This window comes from Nerophis lumbriciformis, linkage group LG34, assembly GCF_033978685.3.
Source record: "Nerophis lumbriciformis linkage group LG34, RoL_Nlum_v2.1, whole genome shotgun sequence".
Taxonomy (NCBI): Eukaryota; Metazoa; Chordata; class Actinopteri; order Syngnathiformes; family Syngnathidae; genus Nerophis; species Nerophis lumbriciformis.
The window spans coordinates 12,274,910-12,300,845 of NC_084581.2; the positions used below are offsets into that span (position 1 = coordinate 12,274,910).

Genomic DNA, 25,936 nt, shown 5'->3' on the forward strand with positions numbered 1-25,936 from the left:
TCCAAATTGTTTTGTTTTTTTATCCCCCACCTGGGGTTGTGTGGGCGGAAAGAGGGAAAAAGTCCTTGACGTGGGCGGGGCTAGAGTCCTTAGGGGCGGAGTCAGAGTCACTGGGGGCGGAGGTGATTGAAGTTGACAGAATCTATTTTCAGAAAAAGTGTCCTGATGGTACTTTATTTTTGGAAAAAAGTCATTAGGAGGTGGCTGATAAAGGGAGACAGATGGAAGAAAAAAAAAATCCAGATCAGAATCTTCCCTTGACGCCGGCGGAATGATGTCATCGCCGCGCGCCGTTTCAGTGACGTCATCGGAAGTGGGCGGAGTGACGTCATTCAAAATGGATGGCGTTATGTTGTCAGAGTTCATGGAAATTTGGCTTGCAGCCCAATCTAAAAATTGTTTAGCAAAGTGAGTAACTGGATTACCAAACAACTGAGGGGAGGAAGACTGAACCGTTTGTGGTGACTTGCTGTTCGGAGGAGGAGTTTGGGGGAGCGACGCATTTTGGCGGCGAAAAACCTTTTTGGCTGGCTTCCGTCCTCGCCAGTGCGTCTCCATCTCCTCGAAGCCCGGGGCGAAGGAACTGTCAGCTGTGCTCCTTCTGTCACGTGGGGGTCGCATATTGATGCGGGATCGTTCCTTCCGTGCAACACGGACACTCCGGACAACAACGTGAGGGTAAGAAATGATTTAATGATATAAATCATAGGCAAACAGAAAAACAAGCAAAAGAAAAGCGTGCCGAACACAAGCTAAAGTTTAAACTTAGCACAGGACTCTGGAACATGAAAAACAAACCAACGTGATGTAGCTTACCGCAAACAAGGAGCACAGGACGAGTGAACAGAAAGGCAGGCTTAAATAGTGTCAGTGATGAAAAACAGGTGCGCGTCGAGAACATAAGCGGCAGGTGAAAATAATAAGTAACCATGGTGACGAAACAAACTCACAGGTGCACAAGCAATAACTAAAGGAGTCCAAAACTAACCAAACATAACTAAACAAAACATGATCCGACCACGGATCATGACAAAAAGAGAAAGCAGGGAAATAAAAACACAACAATTTATTATTTAGACTAAAATTACATCCCCAGTTTTGACTCACCTAGTGGCATTTTTTTTTTCTTTATTTCCTTTCCAAGATTATCTATGTAGACCTTTAGATCCGCAGACTTTTTTTTTCTTCCGAAAAACATGGTGTACGGCTCAAGATGTAGCCCTCAGGTTTGTTTGGCACAGTAATGTTGCATGAGGAACTCCCACGAATCCTATAATTGACACGCTGGTTATTGCTGCTGCAGTCATTCCTTATTCCGCAGCCAAGATACAGTTCACTTTAATAGAAACAAGCTGTTTTGGCAGTCGAAGTTGTTTCACTCTCACCGAGTTGTTGGCATCCAAGTGGAGCAGCGTTGTTTATGTTTGTTGTGGTCGCCCTGCTCACTGACTTGTGGCTTCATGGTGTAAATAATTTACAGGGAAGCGCATGTTTCTGCTTTGTGATAATAATACAAAACAGTGCAGGGAAAGTCCCGTAACATGTTTGTGAAGTTAAAATGAGCAAACATACTTGATATATAAATGTTTATATATAACCGACGCCTTGCATAATTGGCCATGACACATGTGTTGAAAAATGTTTATAAAGACCAATTAACTTTCGTATGCTTCCTTTTCTTTTTGTGTATTTTTTGGGTATCACAAGCAAGAGGGAGTCTGAGTAGTTTTAATGGGGGGTGGGGGGGATAACACTGAACTTATCCCTTCTGCTCGGTCCTCTTATTCTCTGGCAGACCAGGTGCGTATGAAGTGTGGTATAAGTGGAGTTGCAAGTGGGAGTGTCCCGATCCAATGCTCATTTTGGATGTAGGCCTGATATTAGTAAAAAACTAGTACCAAATTATTTTTGGCTTGTATCTGTAATCTTCGATTAAAGAACTCCGATATAAACAGTCCTGTATTGTGTTTACTTGTGCAAAGATGGACAACCAGTTAACATCTAAATGTCCTCCAATAAGCAAACAAGGTTGGTCTTTTCTATCATTATTCAGTATTTTAGTCAAGTCATTTACAAAAGTAGACATAGTCGGAGCCAACAGCTACACAACAACTAATTACACAATAGCACACAAGCTACACATTCGCATGGTGTTCTTAATTGAACAATATTACAGTCTAAAACAGCACATTTGTCAATATAAACAAATATGAAATAATTATTGCATATTATTTACACAGGGGGTTCTTAACCTATTTCATCTCAGGGCCACTCTTTTCCACGACAGAGGGACCCACTCAAATATTAACACTAAATTAGTTATCTTACTCTTGATTTTAATCATATTTAATAATTATATCTAACCTACTTCAAGTTTAACAGGATAAACCCTGCCAAATGATATGAAAGCATGTGTTAATCACAAAGATTATTATCAAGGCTTTGGTCAGGCTGGTTACAAAAATAAATATGAATTAAATATACTCCAAAAGGGACTCGTAAACTGATGAAAAAAATTACGCAGTGCTAAAATGAAAAATGTTTAACTAAATTCATAATAACTTTTAATATATCCATCCATCCATATATTTCTTGAATAAATTGTCAATGGAATTTAAGTTAAATGAAAATACATCATATTTTTTGCGTTTAAGAAACTTCTCTACGACTTTTTCTCCAGGCTTCTTCTGTTTGTTTGATATTGTCATTACTGCCACAAGTAATGGAAATGTGTATTACAACTGAGTACCACTGCACCCAACAAGCTGTGCAACACAGCTGAGAAACAGATATTTCTTGGCGGCCCTCGTAGGGGCGCTCGCGGCCCAACAATGGGCCCTGTTCCGATGGTTAAGAAACACAGACTTACACATACAAAATCTCCAACATTGTTTTTTTTTTGTTTAGTTTTTTATTTTTCTAATCTGCCAAGGTCCAATAAACACTAACCAAAGGCTCTACAGAGTAGCCTCACTTGTTGTTATTTTGTGGAATAATGACGCTATCGCACGCTGATGTTTCTGGTCTGTTTATTTTGGGACTGCTGTGTCACATTAGCGCTCCAAAGCGTAACTCTTCATTACATTGTCTTTTTAAAATGATTGTTATTGTTGTGTGAGGTCGGTAGAGACAGTTCTCCATCTGCAACTGTTTTGTTCGTAGTATTTTTTTATGTCATGCATCACAGTGAAAGTAGAAAGCGCTTCTGTCTCTTGTCCTTTCAACTAATGCATCATATTTTGCACAGGTTTCCTCTAAATATTAATAACTCAAGGAGAGTTTGTTTTAAGTTAATTGCATTCCTGTATGACATTATGTCTCTGTGTTGCATTTAAAGCGCAGTTGGACAAGACAAATATCCTGCAGAGCGAATCCTGGTTGCTCCATGGTTACTAAGCCAGAACTTTAGCTTCCTCACTGGACTGCTGACTTATTGAACACTTAGCAACCAAGTTTAATACGCGTTAATAAGTCTTTTTTACTTTTGCAAGCTGTGAAGAGTATACCAAAGCAGCAGGTAAGCAGCTGTGAGGCTATTTTAGCTGAGAGGAAGAACATCACTTGTGGATAAAGCCACAATAACAACAATAGTTTGACTTTAAGGCAATTATTGTCCCTTAGAAGAATGGCGAAATAAAATGAAAGTAAATTATCTCAATGTTGTTATATTTAAAGTTCTAGCACTTACACAGAGCATCCCATCATTTCTCTGACGTCTTTGTTATGCTTTTTGCAACAACTACGGGGTGTACTTGCATGTAATGCATTAACTTGCATGTAATGTAATGCATTAACTGTAATAGTACAGTTGGGGTAGGCTCAAGCTTCCCCATAGCAGGATTAAAATGCAAGTACAGTACATCATACCTGTATCATGTTAGCTCAACATGTTGGTCGGTTATTAAAAGCCCTGGAAAAGGTTGATAAAACTTCCAATACCTTCTTTCTTAAGTGTAAGATAGATACTGCGACCGTGACCTATCATTTTGGTTTCACAGTTTTGGTGTTGAAATGTCACGTCGGCGGCGGGAACACAAGCAGCTGTCAATCCCCAGAAGGCAATGACAAAAGTAAAAAAAAACATTTTGGGGAGCACAGCTGTCCAATAAGAGCTTTAAAAGATTATTTTGTCAACATGACCACATAAACGAAAGACGAATGATACATAAATCATAACATACATTATAATTGTACAGTAGAAAGCAAATCTCCAAAATCCTTTTAAAGTTTGTTTTATATCTCAAATCATCTTTTTGTGTGTTTAATTTTTTTTTTTTTTTTTGCACAAAACTAGTAGCTGTGAAAAAATGGGGATACGTGCTTTTCACTGGAAAGCGGCTGATTGTTTATCCACATTGTAAGGACAAATATGTAAAATAAGTAAGAATCAAAATACAGACTGAGAATTATAAATGTTGACAATAAACAAATTATTTCAAAAAATTGTTATTTATAATATATATTTTTAAAGAACTAACTTTAAAAAAATGCCTTTCAAATGAAACTTTAAACCTCACAGCTACATTATTGACAGTACTGTAAGTGGTTTTCACTTTGTGCTTTTTTTGGTATCCCAAACATTTTTTTATGATGAATCGAAATGTTTTTCATTTTTATTCTTCAGATAAATGTCCAAATATGGAGATACATGCTTTTCACTGGAGAAGCGGCCAATTCTTTATCCACATTGTAAGGGCAATCATATAAAATAAGTATGAATTAAAATACAGACTGAAAATTATAAATGTCGACAATAAACAAAATATTTAAAATGCATTTAATTTATAATAGATATTTTTAAAGAACTAACATAAAAAAAATATTTCAAATGAAGCTTTAAACCTCACAGCTACATCGTTGACAGTACTGTAAGTGGTTTTCACTTTGTGCTTTTTTTTAGTATCCCAAACATTTTTTTATGATGAATCAAAATGTTTTACATTTTTATTCTTAAGTTAATTGTCCAAATGTGGAGATACATGAAAACCATCCAAAAAGCGCCAACAATACTTAATTTACATTTCGTGACTTGAATATTAACAAAGTATTAGTGATATTGTTATTATAGGCACGAAAGCAGTCAAACAATTTATAGCGGCACCATGATCACAAGCGTGTGTGCCAATCTTTACATTATCTAGTGGTAAGGTGCTCCATCGCTTCTTTTGCTGGTGAACGTTTATTGTAGATCATAAATCATGCCTCTCACCTGGATGGTAGAAGAATGAGGACGTAGTCCGACAAGTTGGTACACTTTGACATCCAATTTAGACCCAGAAATGGCGAAAACGACACAAAAGACGCTTGGTTCCACCCACCTTTTCTTCGCAAGGATTATGAGTCATTCTTCATCTAAATGGGAATATCACACAATTTTAATAATGACAACAGACCTTGTACAGTAAGTGATGTTTTATTCTTTTTGTTGGCTCGTATAAAATCTGCAGTGAGCAGTACTCAGTAATGTTCTTGAAAAGAGCGTGTTTGAAATTAATGTGACATGTATGCTTAAAATGAGCAAAGTACATAAATATTAAATGTTATTATAATTTTACTAATTAATACATTACATATATACTTACAGATTGTATATCAAACCTTAATGGAGGTGTTTAGATGTGTTTTAAGGGCTTTTCTAGGCAGAATAGAGCTACTCCAAAAGCTCAATTGTAAGCTGACTTTTGACTGCATTTTTTGATATTTAAAATGCATGAAAAAATATATACATCCATCGTCATGTCTTTCTTAATGATTGTGAACGATAGGCAAAATTCTAAAAAAAAAATAAAAAAAAAAGTGCAGTTCACCTTTAAGAAGATCTTAAAATATTTAGATGTACGTGTGCATATATATGTTGTGCTTTTTTAAATAACCAAAATATATATTTTTTATATTTATTATGGACGCATGTCATTATTTTCTTTTACAGCATAAAATAATAGCTGTCAAAATCATCTAGGTTATTTTGGCAAATATTTATTTAAAAAATAAATAGCAATATATTAAATATTAAAAAATATATTTTCAAACATCTCACTTCTAAAAATGTTTTTCACACATGTCCCTCTATAAAAATTGCTTTAAACCCACTTTGTTTTGAATTATTGCTTTGCTCATACGTCATAGAAACTGGAAATTGTGATGTGTCATGTTGTATGCGTGCATGTTCAAAATAAACACAAACTCATCTCAAATCAACTCAACTCATACAGTGTTTGTTCTCAAGTGTGTCGGTTGTGTATTTGCATTGCAGACAGACCATCATTTAGCAATTAGCTGGCATGGTTGCGGACCATTAGGAATAAAGCTAACATGCATAACAAGCATCGTATCAAGGTTTTTTCTTTCTTGCTTGAAGGTCCTCCACTTTTGGATTAAACATTTTAGGGACCCTATGGGAATCCCCTCAATAACTTAAACTCTTTTAACTCGTGCATTGACGATGTCATCGCTGCGTCATGCTTGTGATTGCAAAGCTTTGAAAACATCTGCGTGAGGATGATAAAGTGGTTACAAAGCAGCCAACAGAATGTGAAGCAGGTCCACTTTACACTGCAGCCAAGCACAAGACAGGAAAGACTAATTTATGTATTTGCTGTCAAAGAACAGAGCTTTGCAGCTCAATCCAAAAAAACACAGGAAGCCTATTTCCTGGATTGACAAAATGTTCTTTAGCTGGGATGAAATGTCAACACATTGCTGTAGATTTGCTCTCTGTTCGCTTTTTTGGCCCTGCAGGCCAAATTCAACACCAGCACTTAGTTACGTTTCCAACAAGCGATGCAGCGGAGCATGACGCATCGTCAACGCCGGCCTGCAGAAAAATGCTTTTCAGCTTAAACAAATGATTATGGTATGGACTCAGCGCGCTTGAGAGGTTGCGACATCTGCTCTGCATTTAACGCGAGGCCGTGATCCAAGCTGATCGGTCATGACAGAGCATTCCCTTTCTTTTCTCTGCTGTTGCTGAGAGATGACCGTCAACAAGCTCCTCTCCCCCTCCTCACAGTGTCTCGCTCCCAGACCACGTCACAGCGGCAGCATCTGCTGATGGAGAACGCTCAGGGTGACATCCTGGAAAACATCTGGAAGCTGGAGAACCTCTTCCAGAACCACAGCGACTGGCTGCAAAGACTGGAGGTTGTCATTAAGGTGTGACACTGCAACTCTTCAACGTTATGTATTATTATTATTGGGTCATCCATGGTTGCGTCAGGAGGAGCATCCGGCGTAAAAACTAAGCCAAAATGTTTCATGCGATCACTGACATTGCCGAAAGTAGATAATTCAAGATTCAAGATGCTTTGTTGTTGTCCATTCTTTAACATGTACAAGACACATAAGAACTGAAATGTCATTTTCGGCACAGTCCCACTAAGAGCAGACATACGTTACAAGGGGACAAGACGGGACCGCCAACGGATCAGCCACTTACGGCGCTCCTTAAAAAAATAAATACACTTTTGTAAAGGTCTGGCAGTCTCAAAGGTGCCACAATAGTAAATTGAAAGTGTGTTGTCCAAAATCTAGCCTTGATGCTGGATCTCAGACATTTTAAAAGGGTTTCAGTACGCATTACTGTTTTGTTTCTCTGTGGCTTTGATGCTAATGAGCAGAGTGTGGTTCTGCACAAACGTTTACATAACGTATCATTACAAATTGTCATACAGTGGTACCTCAACTTAAGAGTGCCCCAACTTAACATTGTTTTGAGATAAGAGCTATCTTAATGTTGTTCTTCAAGTTGCAAGCAAAAACTTTAGTTAAAAACATTCCCGCCATTAGTTGGTGTAGCAAATGTCACAATGTACACCGTAAGCACCATAATGCACAAGCTGAGGCCCAGGGGCCCCCACCCAGTGAGGGGCCCCTGATTTTGATGGCGGAATGCAATTAGTGTTTATAGCTGTCAATGATAGACGGATCCGCTTCTCGTAGCGATTGTGTACTTTCTCTCTCTCTTGTTTTTTTTTCCTACTGCTTCGGTCGCCGGTGTGAGAGGAGAGCGTGCTGACTACTGAGCTAAAAGCACAAGCAATCTCCCAGATTGCTAACACTATTCTTTAAGTTGACTAGCCTCTGTTACACTTGCACAGATGAGCATGTGCCCGTCGCAAAGGAGATGTATTCATGAACTAAATCATTTTTAATTGGATGTTATTTTTGCATTATTGCTGTTCTTTTGCATTATTGCTGTTCTTTTGAGTAAAATCCCGATTGCCCCCCATTAGTAACATCCGACTTAAACATCTGATATTACTTGCTAGTATTAGCTTATAGGTAGAGATGGACATGAACTTGCTTTTCCAACCATGAGAAGGAAGAAAGTGAGTGTGAAGGACAGTTCATGATAGTCATTGAATTCAAAAAAAGAAATCATCAAAAACATGACCGAGCATGTACCTAGCTAACTTGACAAAACAATTGGGGCATTTCACCACTAGTCTGCACCATACTGAAGCATAATGAGTCTAATGCCAGCAAAGGACTTTAAAATAATATCTAAACAGTGGACATTTATCCATGAAACTATGGAAAACTGCTGATAGTGTATTTGACGGAGAAGCATCTTAAAGGAGATACCATAGAAGTCCACTCGCTGTACATTATTATTACAAGTTTTCTTTTCTTTTAAACATGCATGGTACATGTTAGAATTGTGCTGTTTTGGGGGGGCCAAGGACCAATTAAATGTATTTCAAAAAATGTTGAGACAAGAAGCGTTTTGAGTTAAGAGCTTTGTCACCAAACCGATTAAGCTTCTAAGTTGAATGTCTATGGATGTTCTTATTCATCCAGGTCATTGTAATCTCAGGGCATTCAACCGATCGTAACTAGACCGTTTGGTTTGTTTTAAAAGACGTTTCGCCTCTCATCCAAGTTCATGCTCATGGACTTAGATTAGTCAGATCTAGTCTAGCAGCTGGTTCCAAATCCCCAAATATTTATACTCCAACACCAGGAGGGTGTGCCTGGGCAAGGATATTTTTGTCCTATCGTAGTGAGAAAAACAACTTTTGAGATGCTTCTGTCTTCTAAGACAAACCAAACAGTCCAGTTGCGATCAATTGAATGCCCTGAGGATGACCTGGATGAACGAGGACATTCATAGACATGTTTCTACGCATTTCCGGTTGGATACAATACAACTGGTGCAGGAATATGAATAGGTTCATCCTGAAATGTAGACAAAATGGCCTCATATCCCCTCAATCCACCATGAAAGGCTACAGGACAGACACAATCCTGTTGAAGGTGCAAAAACAACAGAGAGTACGACAGAAGTCCACTCTTCAAAGTAAATGCTGTTAATTATCATCACAAGTTAGCTTTTCTTTTTAAAAGGCATGTTTCATGTTAGAATTGTGCTGTTTTGGGGGGGCCAAGCATCATTGAAATGTATTTCAATACATTTTAATATTAGAAGTGTTTTGAGTTAAGAGCTCCGCTACAGAAACAATTAAGCTTCTAAGTTGAGGTACTTCTGTAACACTGTAAAGACTGAAATATAGTCTCACGTCACGTAGCTTTCGTCCTCTTGACGGCGTCTTGAATCGTTTATTGCTCTTCCGTGAGGGCTGACGCGTGACTTGGGATTTTCTGCCGAAACGCCAGAAGCAATGTTTTCCTCAACTTCTGTTTTCTAGTTACTGGCTTCCTGTGTGTAGTACCGAAGCGCCTGAAATGACATCCACATTGTTTTCTGAGCTGGAACTAATCATTTTTAAATAACAGTCACTTTTATTCTTTATATTGCTCCTAAAACAGAGGAGAAGACTTTCATGAAGGTGGGTTGTGTGACCCCTAGACGTGTCGAGGTAGAGGATGGGCGGGAATGAAAAGCTACTAAAAAAAACGGTTACATTTACAAGGGAAGAAGACAGCACAGACAGCAGGGACGCCGTTTTAGCTCTATTAATATATATATATTTGCAAAAGTATGGAGTGTGAAACTAATCCAAATGTGTATGTGTGCGACTATGTGTAGAGATTAACTGAAGAGTGTTACCCGGAGAGTTGAGCGAGGTGCGGAAGTCCAATAGGGGCAAGGCAGGCTCGAAGGTCCAGAGACAGGCAGGAAGTCGGAGGCAATAGCGAGGCGTCGAAATCCGTGTCCAGGCGGGAGGTTGAGATCCAAGAGGCAGCCAGGGAACCAGAGGGAATACGGGGAGACGAAACACACAGCTTGTGACGCGGGAACGGAGGAATGCTGCTGGATTGACAAGGGACACGAGACAAATGAACACGAAGGGGAAGAAACACAGAGAGAGAGAGCATAGAGCTAGATATGACGGCTTACTGTACGGGAACAGGTCACTACGTTCTGGCCCGGAACGCAGGTCTGCACTGGCTTAAGAAGCCCGGGAAGCTCATCAGCGACAGGTGTGTAGATTGCTGATGGAAAGCAGCTGCCTGCTGCAGCCGAAGTGACGCGCGCAGGAACATGCTTGGAGGTGCGCCCAGCGCAGCGCACAGATGGTTGCGCACTGCGGTGCGCCAGGGCCGTGACAAAACCTACCCAATCACAGTGGAGGTGTGCCTAAATGCCCGCAGCAGAGGGAGGAGCCAGCGGACCTCAGTCACCCAAGCAACGTGAAACAAGACCATATCTCAGGCTTTACTCTACACTTGTCCAACGTAACAAACATGCTCACATTACACTAGCATTTTAACAACATCATGCTAGGTTAGCCTGTTTACTGAAGAAAAAGAAAAAGATCAAACATAGAGCTCCCACGTTTGTAGCCGACTGACAGATAGTTTACAGTGGGACAAGTTTTATTTTAGAACATGTAGCAAAGCCTTTTTTTACAGCGGTATTCAGAGCTGTCGAGTCAAACAGCGTCATGTCCATGAGGAAGGAGATTTTGTCTTTGTTAAAACTGCCTCTGTGTACTCATAGAGGAATCAATCAATGTTTACTTATATAGCCCTAAATCACAAGTGTCTCAAAGGGCTGCACAAGCCACAACGACATCCTCAGCTCAGATCCCACATCAGGGCAAAAAAAACCTCAACCCAATGGGATGACAATGAGAAACCTTGGAGGGGACCGCAGATGTGGGGAACCCCCCCATTGGCGACCGGTTCAATGGACGTCAAGTTAATCTAGCATAATATTGTGAGAGTCCAGTCCATAGTGGATCCAACATAATAGTGTGAGAGTCCAGTCCATAGTGGGGCCAGAAGGAGATCATCTTGAGTGGAGACAGGTCAGCAGCGCAGAGACGTCCCCAACTGATGCACAGATAAGTGGTCCACCCTGGATCCCGACTTTGGATAGCTAGCATACATATCACATAAAAATATCATAGAATACATATCACTATCACATTATCATCAAGATATTTGTTTTCACCATGTAAAAAACTGGTTTAAGTCTTTAACGCATTGCGAGAGATCTTTGCTGTCCCTACATGGTGAAAAAGCGCCAATGCTGGATTGACTGGACCAGTACAGCTATAAATCTACAGTGTTGTGGTGCATCTTAGGCCCCACAGGCGTAGTATGACCAGGACATGATGAAGCTCCTGAATGTTACAGAGCCTGGAGGTGGACATGAGGAGCATGCAGGCGCACTCCCTCCATTCAGAAGGCTACCTGGTGCACCTGGACGACCGACTGGCCTCATTCACCAACTCCGCCGGCAGGAACCTGACAGGCCTGAGCGACGAGGTGGCCCGCACGTCCTCCTGGCTGCACGACCAGCACTTGTTGCTCAGGTAGCGTTGCTAAGCTAAGTAAGCCTAACCTAGCAGAGTACGGCGACAAAGACGCACGATAACGTGCGGACTGCGTACTTTTAAGGGAGACTTCGGGTCAGGTGAGCGGACTGAAGGAGAAGCTGGAAGATGTGAACTGGACGGTGGGAGCAGTCAATCACACCTTCAGCAACGACATCAACATCCACCACTTGAAGATACAAGACTTGCAGGTACGACACCTGTTCATTCTCTTCTCGCCGTTTACAGCAGTTATGAACCCCTTCCAAAAGGCCTGAAAATACAAGAAAAAAATTCCCATAAAGAAATTAAAACCATTTCAAACACATATTTATTCCTTTGCAGACACACACAAATATGAACACTTAACACATTTTATAGAGAATTGTGACAATAATGTGAGATTCACCTGGGGATAGGTTGATTGGCAAAACTAAATGGTCCCTAGTGTGTGAATGTGAGTGTGAATGTTGTCTGTCTATCTGTGTTGGCCCTGCGGTGAGGTTGCAACTTGCCCAGGGTGTACCCCACCTTCCGCCCGGGTACAGCTGGGATAGGCTCCAGCACCCCCGCAACCTCGTAAGAGACAAGCGGTAGAAAATGGTTGGATGGACATATAAATGGTGAATGAAATGTATAAACACACATTTAACATCACTTTTCTCTTAATTTAAGACTAGTAGGTGAAGATGATACTGATTTATTGAACTCAATAGTGTTTCTCACCTTCTTTAGTAAAGTGCTGGCACTTTTGCCCCACGGTGGCTTATTTTTTTGCTGTACTCAATTTGAAAAATAAATTGAAAGCCTATTCCGCTAACACTCGGAGTTACACAGTGCACTTGACTGAAGAAAGGAGACCGACATGCACAGACAGAGTTGTTAAAAGCCTACTGAAATTAATTTTTTTTATTTAAACGGGGATAGCAGATCCATTCTATGTGTCATACTTGATCATTTTGCGATATTGCCATATTGTTGCTGAAAGGATTTAGTATAGAACAACGACGATAAAGTTCGCAACTTTTGGTCGCTGATTAAAAAAAAGCCTTGCCTGTACCGGAAGTAGCGTGACGTCACAAGTTGAAAGTCTCCTCACATTTCCCCATTGTTTACACCAGCAGCGAGAGCGATTGGAACCGAGAAAGCGACGATTAACCCATTAATTTGAGCCAGGATGAAAGATTCGTGGATGAGGAACGTGAGAGTGAAGGACTAGAGTGCAGTGCAGGACGCATCTTTTTTCGCTCTGGCCGTAACTTAGGTACAAAGGCTCATTGGATTCCACACTCTCTCCTTTTTCTATTGTGGATCACGGATTTGTATTTCAAACCACCTCGGATACTATATCCTCTTGAAAATGAGAGTCGAGAACGCGAAATGGACATTCACAGTGACTTTTATCTCCACGACAATACATCGGTGAAGCACTTTAGCTACGGAGCTAACGTGATAGCATCGGGCTTAACTGCAGATAGAAACAAAATAAATAAACCCGACTGGAAGGATAGACAGAAAATCAACAATACTATTAAACCATGGACCTGTAACTACACGGTTAATGCTTTCCAGCCTGGCGAAGCTTAACAATGCTGTTGCTAACGACGCCATTGAATCTAACTTAGCTACGGACCTCGACAGAGCTATGATAAAAACATTAGCTCTCCACCTACGCCAACCCTCATCTGCTCATCAACACCGAAGCTCACCTGCGTTCCAGCGATCGACGGAGCGACGAAGGACTTCACCCGATCATCGATGCTGTCGTCGGCTAGCGTCGGCTAGCGTCGGCTAGCGTCGGATAGCGCGTCTGCTATCCAAGTCAAAGTCCTCCTGGTTGTGTTGCTGTAGCCAGACGCTAATACACCGATCGCATCTACAGCTTTCTTCTTTGCAGTCTCCATTGTTCATTAAACAAATTGCAAAAGATTCACCAACACAGATGTCCAGAATACTGTGGAATTTTGCGATGAAAACTGAGCTTTTTGTATTGGATACAATGGCGTCCCAATACTTCCGTTTCAACCATCGACGTCACGCGCATACGTCATCATACCTAGACGTTTTCAACCGGAAGTTTCGCAGGAAATTTAAAATTGCACTTTATAAGTTAACCCGGCCGTATTGGCATGTGTTGCAATGTTAAGATTTCATCATTGATATATAAACTATCAGACTGCGTGGACGGTAGTAGTGGGTTTCAGTAGGCCTTTAACCATCCTGTGTGTGTTCTGTGAACAAATAAACCACACACACACTCACACACATACACATTGTGAATGTGATTAAATGATTCCCTAAATTTTTTTTTTTAAATAGTTCCGTTAAAAGGAAACTTCCGTTAACTTGTTATTATGGCGTTCATTGACAGCAATTACGATGTAAATTCTCCTTGTTCAGATCCAGATCAGCAACATAACCGAGGACACGTCCAGTTTGTGGGTGACACATGTCCACACGGAGGCACAGCTGAGAAACGAGATGGAGATCCTCAACACCCTCACTGAGGACCTCCGCTTGAAGGACTGGGAGCACACCATGGCCCTGCAGAATGTCACTTTTTTTGAAGGTCAGCTCACATATTTATTTTTAGACCCTTTCTGCTCAAAAAACCCATGCCGTCATAGGACAAGAGGAAACTAAATACACACATTGGCCATTATTAGGCACACTTCCAATAAAATAATGTTCTACCTTTACAAACATTCCAATCAATGATGACATTCAGTATGTGTTGATCCACTCCAGTCCTGAAGGTGGTTCCAGGGGCATAGCACCAAATTCTGGGCCCTCATATACAAAAATATAAAACTGGCCCCCCATCCCACCTTAAACCAAACATCGCTGCCCAATACACACCCACTTGGCATGTTTACATGCACTAAAAATCTAATTATTGCATAGATTTGGGTGAAACCAGCTTTTGAAAACATATAATAGCCCTGCCGTATTTTTCGGACCATAGGGTGCACTAGATGATAAGGCGCACTGCCGATGAGCGGGTCTATTCAGGTCTATTTTCATACAAAAGGTGCACCGGATTATAAGGTGCATTAAGGGGTCATATTAAGATTTGTTTCTAAATTTAAAACACCTCCTTGTGGTCTACATAACATGTAATGGTGGTTCTTTGGTCAAAATGTTGCATAGATTATGTTTTAAAGACCACCTTCAAGTTGTCTTCTGACCGTCGCTTCAGGATGCACCGTTTTGTGGGCAGTCTTATTTACGTGGTTCCACTTTGACAGAGTCTTCTCCCCGTCATCTTTGTTGTACCGGCTTAGCGTGCAAGAACAGGAGTCGAAGAAGTGTCAAAAGATGGAGCTAACTTGTGATGATCCGTTGCCCGGATCATGTTTTGTTAAAGTTTAAGATTCCCTTAGTTCTGTTTCAGCACTCCTGTGTTTGTGTTCCTGGTTGCCATGGGTGCTGATTATGTACACCTGCCTCTGGCTATTTGTCGGGACGCTCACCTGCTCCCGGTCACTAATCAGAGAGCTATTTATTCCTGCCTCTCGCCAGACTCTGGCATTTTTGTTTGCGACACGCAACAATTTGTGTTGGCTCTTCTTGTTTCTCATTCCTGTTTTGGCTATCCATTTTACTAAGCGTTACCTTTGGACGTACGACTGATCGGCTGCCAAAGTTCTGGCGCCACTCGCGTCCGCCTTCTCGACGGCCACAAATGTGGCCGTTCCGTGGTCGCCCGCCTTGCCAGCGGCAGCGGCGTTCGACTCGCCTCTGCCACCGGACTTGTTCTCAGTAGATTCGGGGACACTTCGCCTGGTGGCCCATCACCATATCCTCCCTCCGCCTTCCCGTGACTTTGAACTTATTCTGTTTTTTGTTTCTTGGGGAGTCTAGAATCCGTCCCTTGAGGGGGGGTACTGTGATGATCCGTTGCCCGGATCATGTTTTGCTTAAGTTCAGAATTCCTTTAGTTCTATTTCAGCACCCCTGGGTTTGTGTTCCTGGTTGCCATGGGTGCTGATTATGTTCTCCTGCCTCTGATTAGTGGTCGGGACGCTCACCTTCTCCGGTCACTAATCAGAGAGCTATTTGTTCCTGCCTTTCGCTACACTCTGTCTGGCAGTTTTGTTTGCAACACGCAACAATTTACAATTGGCTCTTCTTGTTTCTTGTTCCTGTTTTGGCTAGCCTTCTTGCTAAGCGTTACCCTCACTTCCCATGTTATAGGCACCTCTTTGTATGTTAGTTGATTTATCTGGAATAAATAATTCTTCCTACCTGCATGCTGCTTCCTGACGTCCATTTGCATCTTGGGGAAACACCAGCGCATAAACATGCGCCCCTGTCGTAACATACAGTAACTCTATTAATGACATGCAGACTTTACTTAAATCAATAACGGAGCAGCATCTCCTCATCCATGACTCACCAGTGCAACAACAACGCCGGAAATGTGTCCCGTGAAAAAACGTTCAACCGGAACTCTCTAATAACTAAAGTTCTGTGGGTGAAGTACATAAACCCACAACACAGGTAGTTTTTAGCGCTTACATAGCGAGTTTACTGACAGATATAAGTTAGAACTTTATGCTACTTTATATTACAAATCGCAAATTTACACGCGCAAATTTTTAGGACTTGTGCAGATCCCAAATACACATCAGCAGGTACCAGAAGGTAAGAAAAGTTGGTTTTGCATAATTTTGCGAAACAAAACGCCAGATAATATGTCTGCTAATAGGTGCCATTTTGCGGTCCTCATACACATAAAACCTGTATGTTGAATCACAGTACGTCTGACTATGGTACCCGTAATGCTCCAACAATCCATCAAGCGGTGCGGCTTCATAGCTTGCCAAAGTCGCCTTATAGTTAGAAAAATATTGTCATTCAATTTTGACTTTTTAAAAATGGGATTAACATATCTAATCTAACATCTGATCTAATATTGATACCCCCACCTAAATTATTACAATTTATAGTTTTTCTTGTTTGTTTTTACAAAAAAGTGCCAACAAATTCAATAGAAAGTGACAGGAATATGAATTTGAATAATCATATAACCATTTTTTTTTCACTTATTGTGTGAAGTAAAGATTAGTTGATACACAAAATAATATCGTCAGTGGGTAATACGAATCATAATAATACATTATTATCATTATAAGGATCTTACTATTTATGCATATACTGGGAGTTAAGTCATACTTGCCAACCTTGAGACCTCCGATTTCGAGAGGTGGGGGGTGGGGGGCGTGGTCGGGGGTGGGGGCGTGGTTGGGGCGGGGGGTGTGGTTGGGAGTGTGTTTAAGAGGGGAGGAGTATATTTACAGCTAGAATTCACCAACTCGAGTATTTCATATATAGTGAATTCTAGCTATGTATATATTTATTTATTTTATTATATATATAAATAAAAGAAATACTAGAATTTCAGTGTTCATTTATTTACACATATACACACACATAACACTCATCTACTCATTGTTGTACTTGAAAGTACAATGCAATACAATTCCGGGGCAATGGCACCTATCAAATACACAGTAATGAAAACACAGTTGTTCTACTAACTGTACTGTGTGTTATGAGAGTAGAGTATGTGTGTGTGTGGCTCTTTAATAGGTGACAGCATGTGAGGTGAGTGACGGGGAGGGACTAGTTGGTTTTGTGTTGGATTGGCTGTGTGCAAGCAATCAATAAAGCAAGATTTGCAACTAATCGCTCGACTCATCATTCACCCTAAAGTCGTCCGCTGTGGAGACCCACTGCCGGGTAAAGTGAAGGGTGTTGCCCCGAGCATACATCGGCCCTGGAGAAGTGTCTCCCCTGCGCTCTTCGACTATGGTCTCGTTCTTCTGCTTCCACTCCTTGTGTGCGCACACTGGACTCAGGTCCGCATGGAGCTGGAGGGGGCGTGGCCTCCAGCTCCGGCTGAATTCCGGGAGATTTTCAGGAGAAAATTTCTTCCGGGATGTTTTCGGGAGAGGCGCTGAATTTCGGGAGTCTCCCGGAAAATCCGGGAGGGTTGGCAAGTATGAGTTAAGTCTTTCCTGTCTTTAAAACCTAGTAACGCCTGTGTTTTGTAATTGAGGGTCTTTGAACGCGCCACAGTTATTGGCAATGAAATGCAAAAGTGAACATTGTACATACAGTAACTTTATTGTATTTTTTCCTTTTTTCTGACGACGTTATGACATCTGTGTTGTGTTAAGTGTTTTAAGCTTTGTTCCCGCTGTACAGGTGGAACAAACTATTTTGCATTTTTGATAGGGGATGTATTGTTGGTAGTCTTAGACATTTTTGATATGATTCAGGCATCCTTATTATTGAACTTTCACGGCAATATTATTTTTTTACTAACATTATATTTTTATAGCTATCTGTATGGGAGGAAAACAAATCTTCAAATTTAAGGGGCCTCTTGTGCTTGGGGGCTTCGGTACAACATCCACACTTATTCCCTTACTCCAAGTCCCTGGGTGGTGGTAATGCACATTAAATGTTTATTCTCCACTGCAGCGCCACCTCCTGTTTTTGGTGGCACACCGCCCTGCTTGGCACCAATCCAAGCAGACTATAATAGGCCAAAAGTGTGAAAATAGAGTCCTCAGTCCACACCTTTAACTGGATCTTCCCTGGTTTCTGCCCCGGCCCTAGACAAAACATGTCATTTTTGCTTAAACCTACTAGTTTCAACAGAGGATGAGAATGTAATTTGTTTGCGTATGTATTGATGGCGTTGTGAGCGTATGAGAACATAAGACATCCAATAAATCTACTTTGGGTGGAGCGGCTGACCGCAGCCAGTAGATGTTTGCAAACGGAGCAAATCTTGGCATGCAAACATTTAGTTAAGCGCTAACCGGGGGTCTCGCCAGGGGCTGACTCTTTCTGCCAGGGTACCAAATGACTTCCCGGCCTCGTAGGAAGGACGTGATGTCATGATAGCGTGGAAACACCCTGATCTGCATGCCAATCCCCACTCATTATCCTCATGATTGAAATTATTATCGTGTTCATGTTAGCTTGCAAGATGTGCAGCCAAGAAGTTGGACATATCCATTAAAGTTTGATTAGGACCGTAATGGGACACAAAAAAAATTATACGAATTTTGGAACAAGGACAGGCGGTAGAAATGGATGGATGGAAGTTGAGAAATGATGTCATCAAGCTCAAAGATCAAAGACAAATGAACCAGGACAAAAAAACAGCATTATCACAGCAAATATGATGATATGCAACTATGCCCCTTGTCAGCTGTGATGACATCATTATCTTTGTAAAGGCTGATTGTTTTGTACGGAATATCATTACATGCTGTCCATGTGCAGGGTTTGTTTGCCACAGGACTGCAATCTATTTGTGGCTTTGGCTATTGTCTAATTTGTATAACTGGCCATGGGATGGGCACTGTATTCGATACTTTTAAATGTACTGAACAAATTCCATCGGCATTCTGTAAAATTAAACGGTACCAAGTTTTAATACCTTTGTTTCATGTGATGTCACAGTTGCAGACAAGACACCGTCTCAAACGTTTGGTGGTGAACAGGTGCATTTTAATAGCGTACTCTAGTTGTAATTTTCCATGGCAACAAAGCAAATATGCCTGATAGAAAACACTCAAACGTGCAGTAAGGCTTAACTTTACAAAATGTGGTAGCTCGATACTTATATACATATGGTACTACTGATTAGCATTAAGACTTTATATGGTGATTTGAACACTTTTAAATTTGGTCATGAAAACTACAAGTAAGATGCACGTTACAATCAAACAGCTGGTGTGTACAAACCCCGTTTCCATATGAGTTGGGAAATTGTGTTAGATGTAAATATAAACGGAATACAATGATTTGCAAATCATTTTCAACCCATATTCAATTGAATGCACTACAAAGACAAGATATTTGATGTTCAAACTCATAAACTTTGTTTTTTTTTGCAAATAATAATTAACTTAGAATTTCATGGCTGCAACACGTGCCAAAGTAGTTGGGAAAGGGTATGTTCACCACTGTGTTACATGGCCTTTCCTTTTAACAACACTCAGTAAACGTTTGGGAGCTGAGGGGACACATTTTTTAAGCTTCTTAGGTGGAATTCTTTCCCATTCTTGCTTGATGTACAGCTTAAGTTGTTCAAAAGTCCGGAGGTCTCCGTTGTGGTATTTTAGGCTTCATAATGCGCCACACATTTTCAATGGGAGATGGGTCTGGACTACAGGCAGGCCAGTCTAGTACCCGCACTCTTTTACTATGAAGCCACGTTGATGTAATATGTGGCTTGGCATTGTCTTGCTGAAATAAGCAAGACAATGGTAACGTTGCTTGGATGGCAACATATGTTGCTCCAAAACCTGTATGTACCTTTCAGCATTAATGATGCCTTCACAGATGTGTAAGTTACCCATGTCTTGGGCACTAATACACCCCCATACCATCATAGATGCTGGTTTTTCAACTTTGCGCCTATAACAATCCGGATGGTTCTTTTCCTCTTTGGTCCGGAGGACACGACGTCCACAGTTTCCAAAAACAATTTGAAATGTGGACTCGTCAGACCACAGAACACTTTTCCACTTTGTATCAGTCCATCTTAGATGAGCTCAGGACCAGCGAAGCCGACGGCGTTTCCAGGTGTTGTTGATAAACGGTTTTCGCCTTGCATAGGAGAGTTTCAACTTGCACTTACAAATGTAGCGACCAACTGTAGTTACTGACAGTGGTTTTCTGAAGTGTTCCTGAGACCATGAGGTGATATCCTTTACACACTGATGTCGCTTGTTGATGCGGTACAGCCTGAGGGATCGAAGGTCACGGGCTTAGCTGCTTACGTGCAGTGATTTCTCCAGATTCTCTGAACCCTTTGATGATATTACGGACCATAGATGGTGAAATCCCTAAATTCCTTGTAATAGCTGGTTGAGAAAGGTTTTTCTTAAACTGTTCAACAATTTGCTCACGCATTTGTTGACAAAGTGGTGACCCTCGCCCCATCCTTGTTTGTGAATGACTGAGCATTTCATGGAATCTACTTTTATACCCAATCATGGCACCCACCTGTTCCCAATTTGCCTGTTCACCTGTGGGATGTTCCAAATAAGTGTTTGATGAGCATTCCTCAACTTTATCAGTATTTATTGCCACCTTTCCCAACTTCTTTGTCACATGTTGCTGGCATCAAATTCTAAAGTTAATGATTATTTGCAAAAAAAAAATGTTTATCAGTTTGAACATCAAATATGTTGTCTTTGTAGCATATTCAACTGAATATTGGTTCACAATTATTTGCAAATCATTGTATTCCGTTTATATTTACATCTAACACAATTTCCCAACTCATATGGAAACGGGGTTTGTAAAAGGTACAATACTTACCATTGTTTGCTTCTAAAAATTAATCTGGCAGTCATTTCCCATAATATCAATTAGTTTTTGAGCAATGGGTAGATAACTAACTGTACTTGGAACACCCCTTTCCATCGCCAGACTCGATGTGTCGCCCCCTTTTGGTGTGACGTCATCTAAGGAAGTGGAGTCCAATTCCCGGCATAGACAGTGTGGATTAGACATTTAAAACCAATACTTTGATCACTTAATTGCACGTTTTTGTCATCCTCGTCCATGATTCCTTCAAAACTGATATGGTTAACATTATGAGCAAAAAAGATATACAAAATAATTTGGAAACATGTATGTGAATTTTACATTTTTTTGGTCAAGCATGGCTTCTTTGCAAGACCCCTCTGATTCAAGTTCTGAGTCAGAGATTCTGCATCCTAATTTTTCAGACCAAGAAGCTCAATAGGGCCAGTTAGCCCCTAATCACGGACTTCAACCGTATTGTTTCGGGTCTAAAGCCGAGGAGGGGGACGGAAACCGTGACCAAAGCGTTGGAGCTGCAGTCTGTGCTCTTTCAGCATTTCCTCAGGCATCTTGAGAAAAACATCAGTAGAAAAGGACCCAAAATAGAACACTAGTGGATAACCTTTTTTTTTTTCTTGTTTTGAGGACCTGGTCTGTTCTCCTTTCTCCAATTTTCCGCCGGTTCTGACTTAGTCTTTCTCCCCTCAAGGGTGCTCCTGATTTTCGGGATGGAGTCTGTTCAATTATTTTCTATCCAAACTCTGACCAAAACCCTACTTCTTTGAAGTCAGAATCATTAAAATGATTGCTGCAAATTACTTTCACTTGATCTCATTTTGCGCAAGTCAATTTGAGTGGAGAGGTCCATCCTCATATTTTCATCATTTGGAAATGTATGCAGGATGATTCCATCTTGAGTTGTATTGCTGCAACTTGCAACAATGCATCTGGCAAACGTTTTTGATCATTCTTTCAAAAATAACATGATTCGGGCTGAAGCTGCTACCAAAACACATACTACCTAATACAAACGTTTGTATGAAATTGCCTCCAGTCTTCTGTAGATGACAGATGTCTAAAACTGGGCATTCCAAAATGCGTTTAAACTGGTTGGAAAACAAAACTAAAATTTTGGGGGGTATTTTACCTGTCGACGTCATTTTAGGTCCACAACTAAGAAATAAGTGTCAATGTTGCCCTTTAACGGCAAATACTACTTTCTGACTACGGCAACAACCCTAGGACAAATTGAAATTAATTATTTGCAAATGAGATTAAGAACTACAAGAAAACAAGATAAAACAACTGGACAGCAGTTATCCTTATCAGCTTGGTGTTTAATGGTATATAAATACAGACAAACATGAGTAGTAAAACAAATATGTTGTGCAAATTCATTTTAGTGTTTTTTTAAATATCACAACTGACACATAGGTCGCACCAAATCTAATTTTAAGCGTCCAAATGTATCATTGGTGGGCCAACACAAACAAATTAATTTATGGGAAACACAGTAGTGAAGTGGCCAGTGAGAGCATGTTTGAATGCTCTCATTCGTCATTAAGTCAGTTCAAAGTTTTTCTGTTTTTTTACAGGGCCTCCGGGGCCAAAAGGGGAGAAGGGAGACACAGGACCACTGGGGCCCAACGGGGCTCCTGGATTGACAGGTTTAAGAGGTGGGTAATGGTGTGCTGAACTGGTCTCCCGAAGCGAGTGTAAACAGTCTGAGAAGTGGTTGAGTGGACTTTTCTTAAATTGTCTTTTCAAAATAGAACATAATATGTCAGATTTGCAGTTTTACAAGTCTCACATTTGCAGAATGGGCCAGCAAGAACAATAAAACTATTTGGATTGATTCCCGTTTCAAAATGCGCACTGATGCAACTCTCCTGCAGATGTGTTGCTTTGTATTGAAACATGAAAATACCACACACATATTACATGTTGAACCTGCATAGAACCTCATTCAGTGCATATATCATGTCATCTTATACTATGTTGTATTCTCTATCAGATCTGCTTCTTAACAGCCAGTCTACTAAAACCCGTAGATTTTGGTAATAACATCCGAATGTAGCATGAAGTGTTTCTCATTAGCACCTTAGCTTGGATAGGGTCAATTGTGCTTACTGTAACACACACACACACATATACACGCGCACACACACACACACACACACACACACACACACACACACACACACACACATACATTACATAAGGGGAAATTTATTTTTTAAAGCGAAATAAAAGCAAAAAATAGTGATATATGACGCTGTTTTTCCCAAATTTACAGTCAATACGGGATTGACACATTTCTTCCTAACCAATGCACTGCGTCCATCACCGACATCATGCTGCTGTCAGCGTTGGGGATATTTAGATTAATTTACAAGTCAAATTGAAATGGAACACCAAAGAGTGACTCATCTAATGAACACTGGATTCAATGCAATTTATAGACAAATATAATAGGACACACATATCTTAAGGCCCAGCATTAGTGACTTCTGACTTACCAAATAACTAACTACATCTAAAATATTGCAGAATGTATCCCCAATAATAATCAAACAAATAAAATTAAATTATTTTTTTATTTTTTTTTAAAGTCTTCTCAGAGGTCTGGAGGCTGTTTTAGCAACAAAGTGGAAAACCAAACATACTGTAACTATAGGAGTCTCTTTCCAGCTGCTAAGATATCTTATGGTGAATATTGTTATAGTAATAAAATATGTTTTTGTGTGTTTTTAAGGCTTTGCTGGAGAAAAGGGCCTCCAGGGTCCTCGTGGTATAAAAGGCTCAGATGGTGATGATGGTAGTCATGGAGACAAAGGAGACATTGGACCTGCTGGACCAAAGGGTAAGCTCGGGCTAACACGTCATGTTTATATTTACATTTACTACTGCACGGGTGCTTAAATGGAGGTACTGTACAAGTACCTTTGTAGGTACTTGGGGTTTAAATATATACACTGGTAACTCCGATTTTGTTAGCAATCTGTTCCTAAAGGTCAGAGGAAAACCAACTCTTATTAAAACCGAAGTAATGTTTACCTTAAGAAATAATGTAAGTCCGAATCATCTGTCCCAGACAACCAAACCCCATTTTATTGGGAATAATTAGACTTTTACATTCATAAAACAATATTATATATAAATAAATGACGAAGGAAATGGGTACATGAACATTCAACATCACTTTGACCTTTATTGAAGACTTGTTGGCGAAGACGGCGATGCTCAGAGAAGGAGGAAAGGTATAGCCAAACAGACACCACCATCTTACTTTCTTGAATTTATTAGTGTTACTCACCTTCTTTATTAAAGTGCTTGCACTTGTGTTAAATCCAATTGTGTGCTGACAAAGCTTTATTTACAAAACCCAAAACCAGTGAAGTTGGCACGTTGTGTAAATCGTAAATAAAAATAGAATACAATGATTTACAAATCCTTTTCAACTTATATTTGTCATGACTTGGTTTTGGGTGTGTGCTTTTCCGGGATGCAACGGAAAGTTGGCACGGGCGAGACGGGAATGAAGGTACATGATTTATTTAAAGACTATAAATACAAAAAAAAGGATCAAACAAAAAGCGCGCACAGTGGCGGAGAATAAACTATGAAACCAAAAGACTATAGCAAAAAAGTACAAATGAAAAGCACGCACAGTGGCGGAGAACAAACTATGAAAAACAAAAAGACTATAAACATGGAACAAAAACTTACTTGGCTTGGACAAAAATAGTTGCATGAAGAATGGACATGGAAAGAATGGACAGAGCATAAATGTGGTGAGGTCGTCAGAACGACAAACTGAAAAGAATGAACTTAAATACTATGGACATGATTAGTGAAAGCAGGTGCGTGACTCAAAACGTGAAACAGGTGCGTGACGTGACAGGTGAAAACTAATGGTTGCTATGGTGACAAAACAAAAGTGCACAAAAAGTCCAAAACCCAAAACGAACATGACCAAAACATGATCACACAGACATGACAGAGCCCCTCCCTTAAGGACAGATACCAGATGTCCAAACAGGAAAAAAAAATTAACAATAGTGATGGGAGGGCGGGAGGGGGACATGGCGGTGGGTCGCCAGCCCAAGTGGCCCCGAATCCACCGAGGCAAAGTCAAGTGGCGGCGGCGAGTGGAACGCCGCTGCAGCAGGCGAGGCGGACGCCCAGGGATTGGCCACATTCATGGCCGACTGGGAGGTGGGCGCACTTGGGAGCTGCGACTGGCGGCACTTGGCGTCGTGGAGCTGCGACTGGCGGCACTTGGCGTCGTGGAGCTGCGACTGGCGGCACTTGGCGTCGTGGAGCTGGTACCGGAGCTTGGCGTGGAGGGTCTTGGTCTTGGACTTGGCGTGGAGGGTCTTGGACTTGGCGTGGAGGGTCTTGGTCTTGGACTTGGCGTGGAGGGTCTTGGTCTTGGACTTGGCGTGGAGGGTCTTGGTCTTGGACTTGGCGTGGAGGGTCTTGGTCTTGGACTTGGCGTGGAGGGTCTTGGTCTTGGACTTGGCATGGAGGGTCTTGGACTTGGCGTGGAGGGTCTTGGTCTTGGCTTGGCACTGCTTGGCAGCGTGGAACTGGTACCGGAGCTTGGCATGATGCGGCTAGGCGTGGTGCGGGTACTGGAGTCTGCCGTGGAACTTGGCGTGGTGGAGCTGGTGCTGGCCGTGGTGCTGCAACAGGTGCTAGCCGTGGTGCAGCGACAGATGCTAGCCGTGGTGCAGCGACAGGTGCTAGCCGTGGTGCAGCGACAGGTGCTAGCCGTGGAGCTAGCCTTAGAGCAGCTAGCCGTGGTTCTAGCCGTGGTGCTGCTAGTGGTGCAAGTGGAGGTGGCCTAGCTGGGGGTTGCGGCTTGG

The 25,936-nt window shown here is 41.2% G+C and overlaps 1 protein-coding gene across 1 annotated transcript in view; it reads left to right on the plus strand.

Annotated features, from left to right (window-relative positions):
- The window catches only part of scara5 (scavenger receptor class A, member 5 (putative)), a 121,340-nt gene that overhangs the window by 64,759 nt on the left and 30,645 nt on the right, over positions 1-25,936 (plus strand). Inside the window, exons 4-9 of the mRNA XM_061929841.1 lie at positions 7,010-7,152; positions 11,545-11,723; positions 11,809-11,935; positions 14,124-14,292; positions 22,661-22,741; positions 23,821-23,928. Of these exons, the coding sequence (XP_061785825.1) occupies positions 7,010-7,152; positions 11,545-11,723; positions 11,809-11,935; positions 14,124-14,292; positions 22,661-22,741; positions 23,821-23,928 (807 nt within the window). The remainder of the gene's footprint in view (positions 1-7,009; positions 7,153-11,544; positions 11,724-11,808; positions 11,936-14,123; positions 14,293-22,660; positions 22,742-23,820; positions 23,929-25,936) is intronic.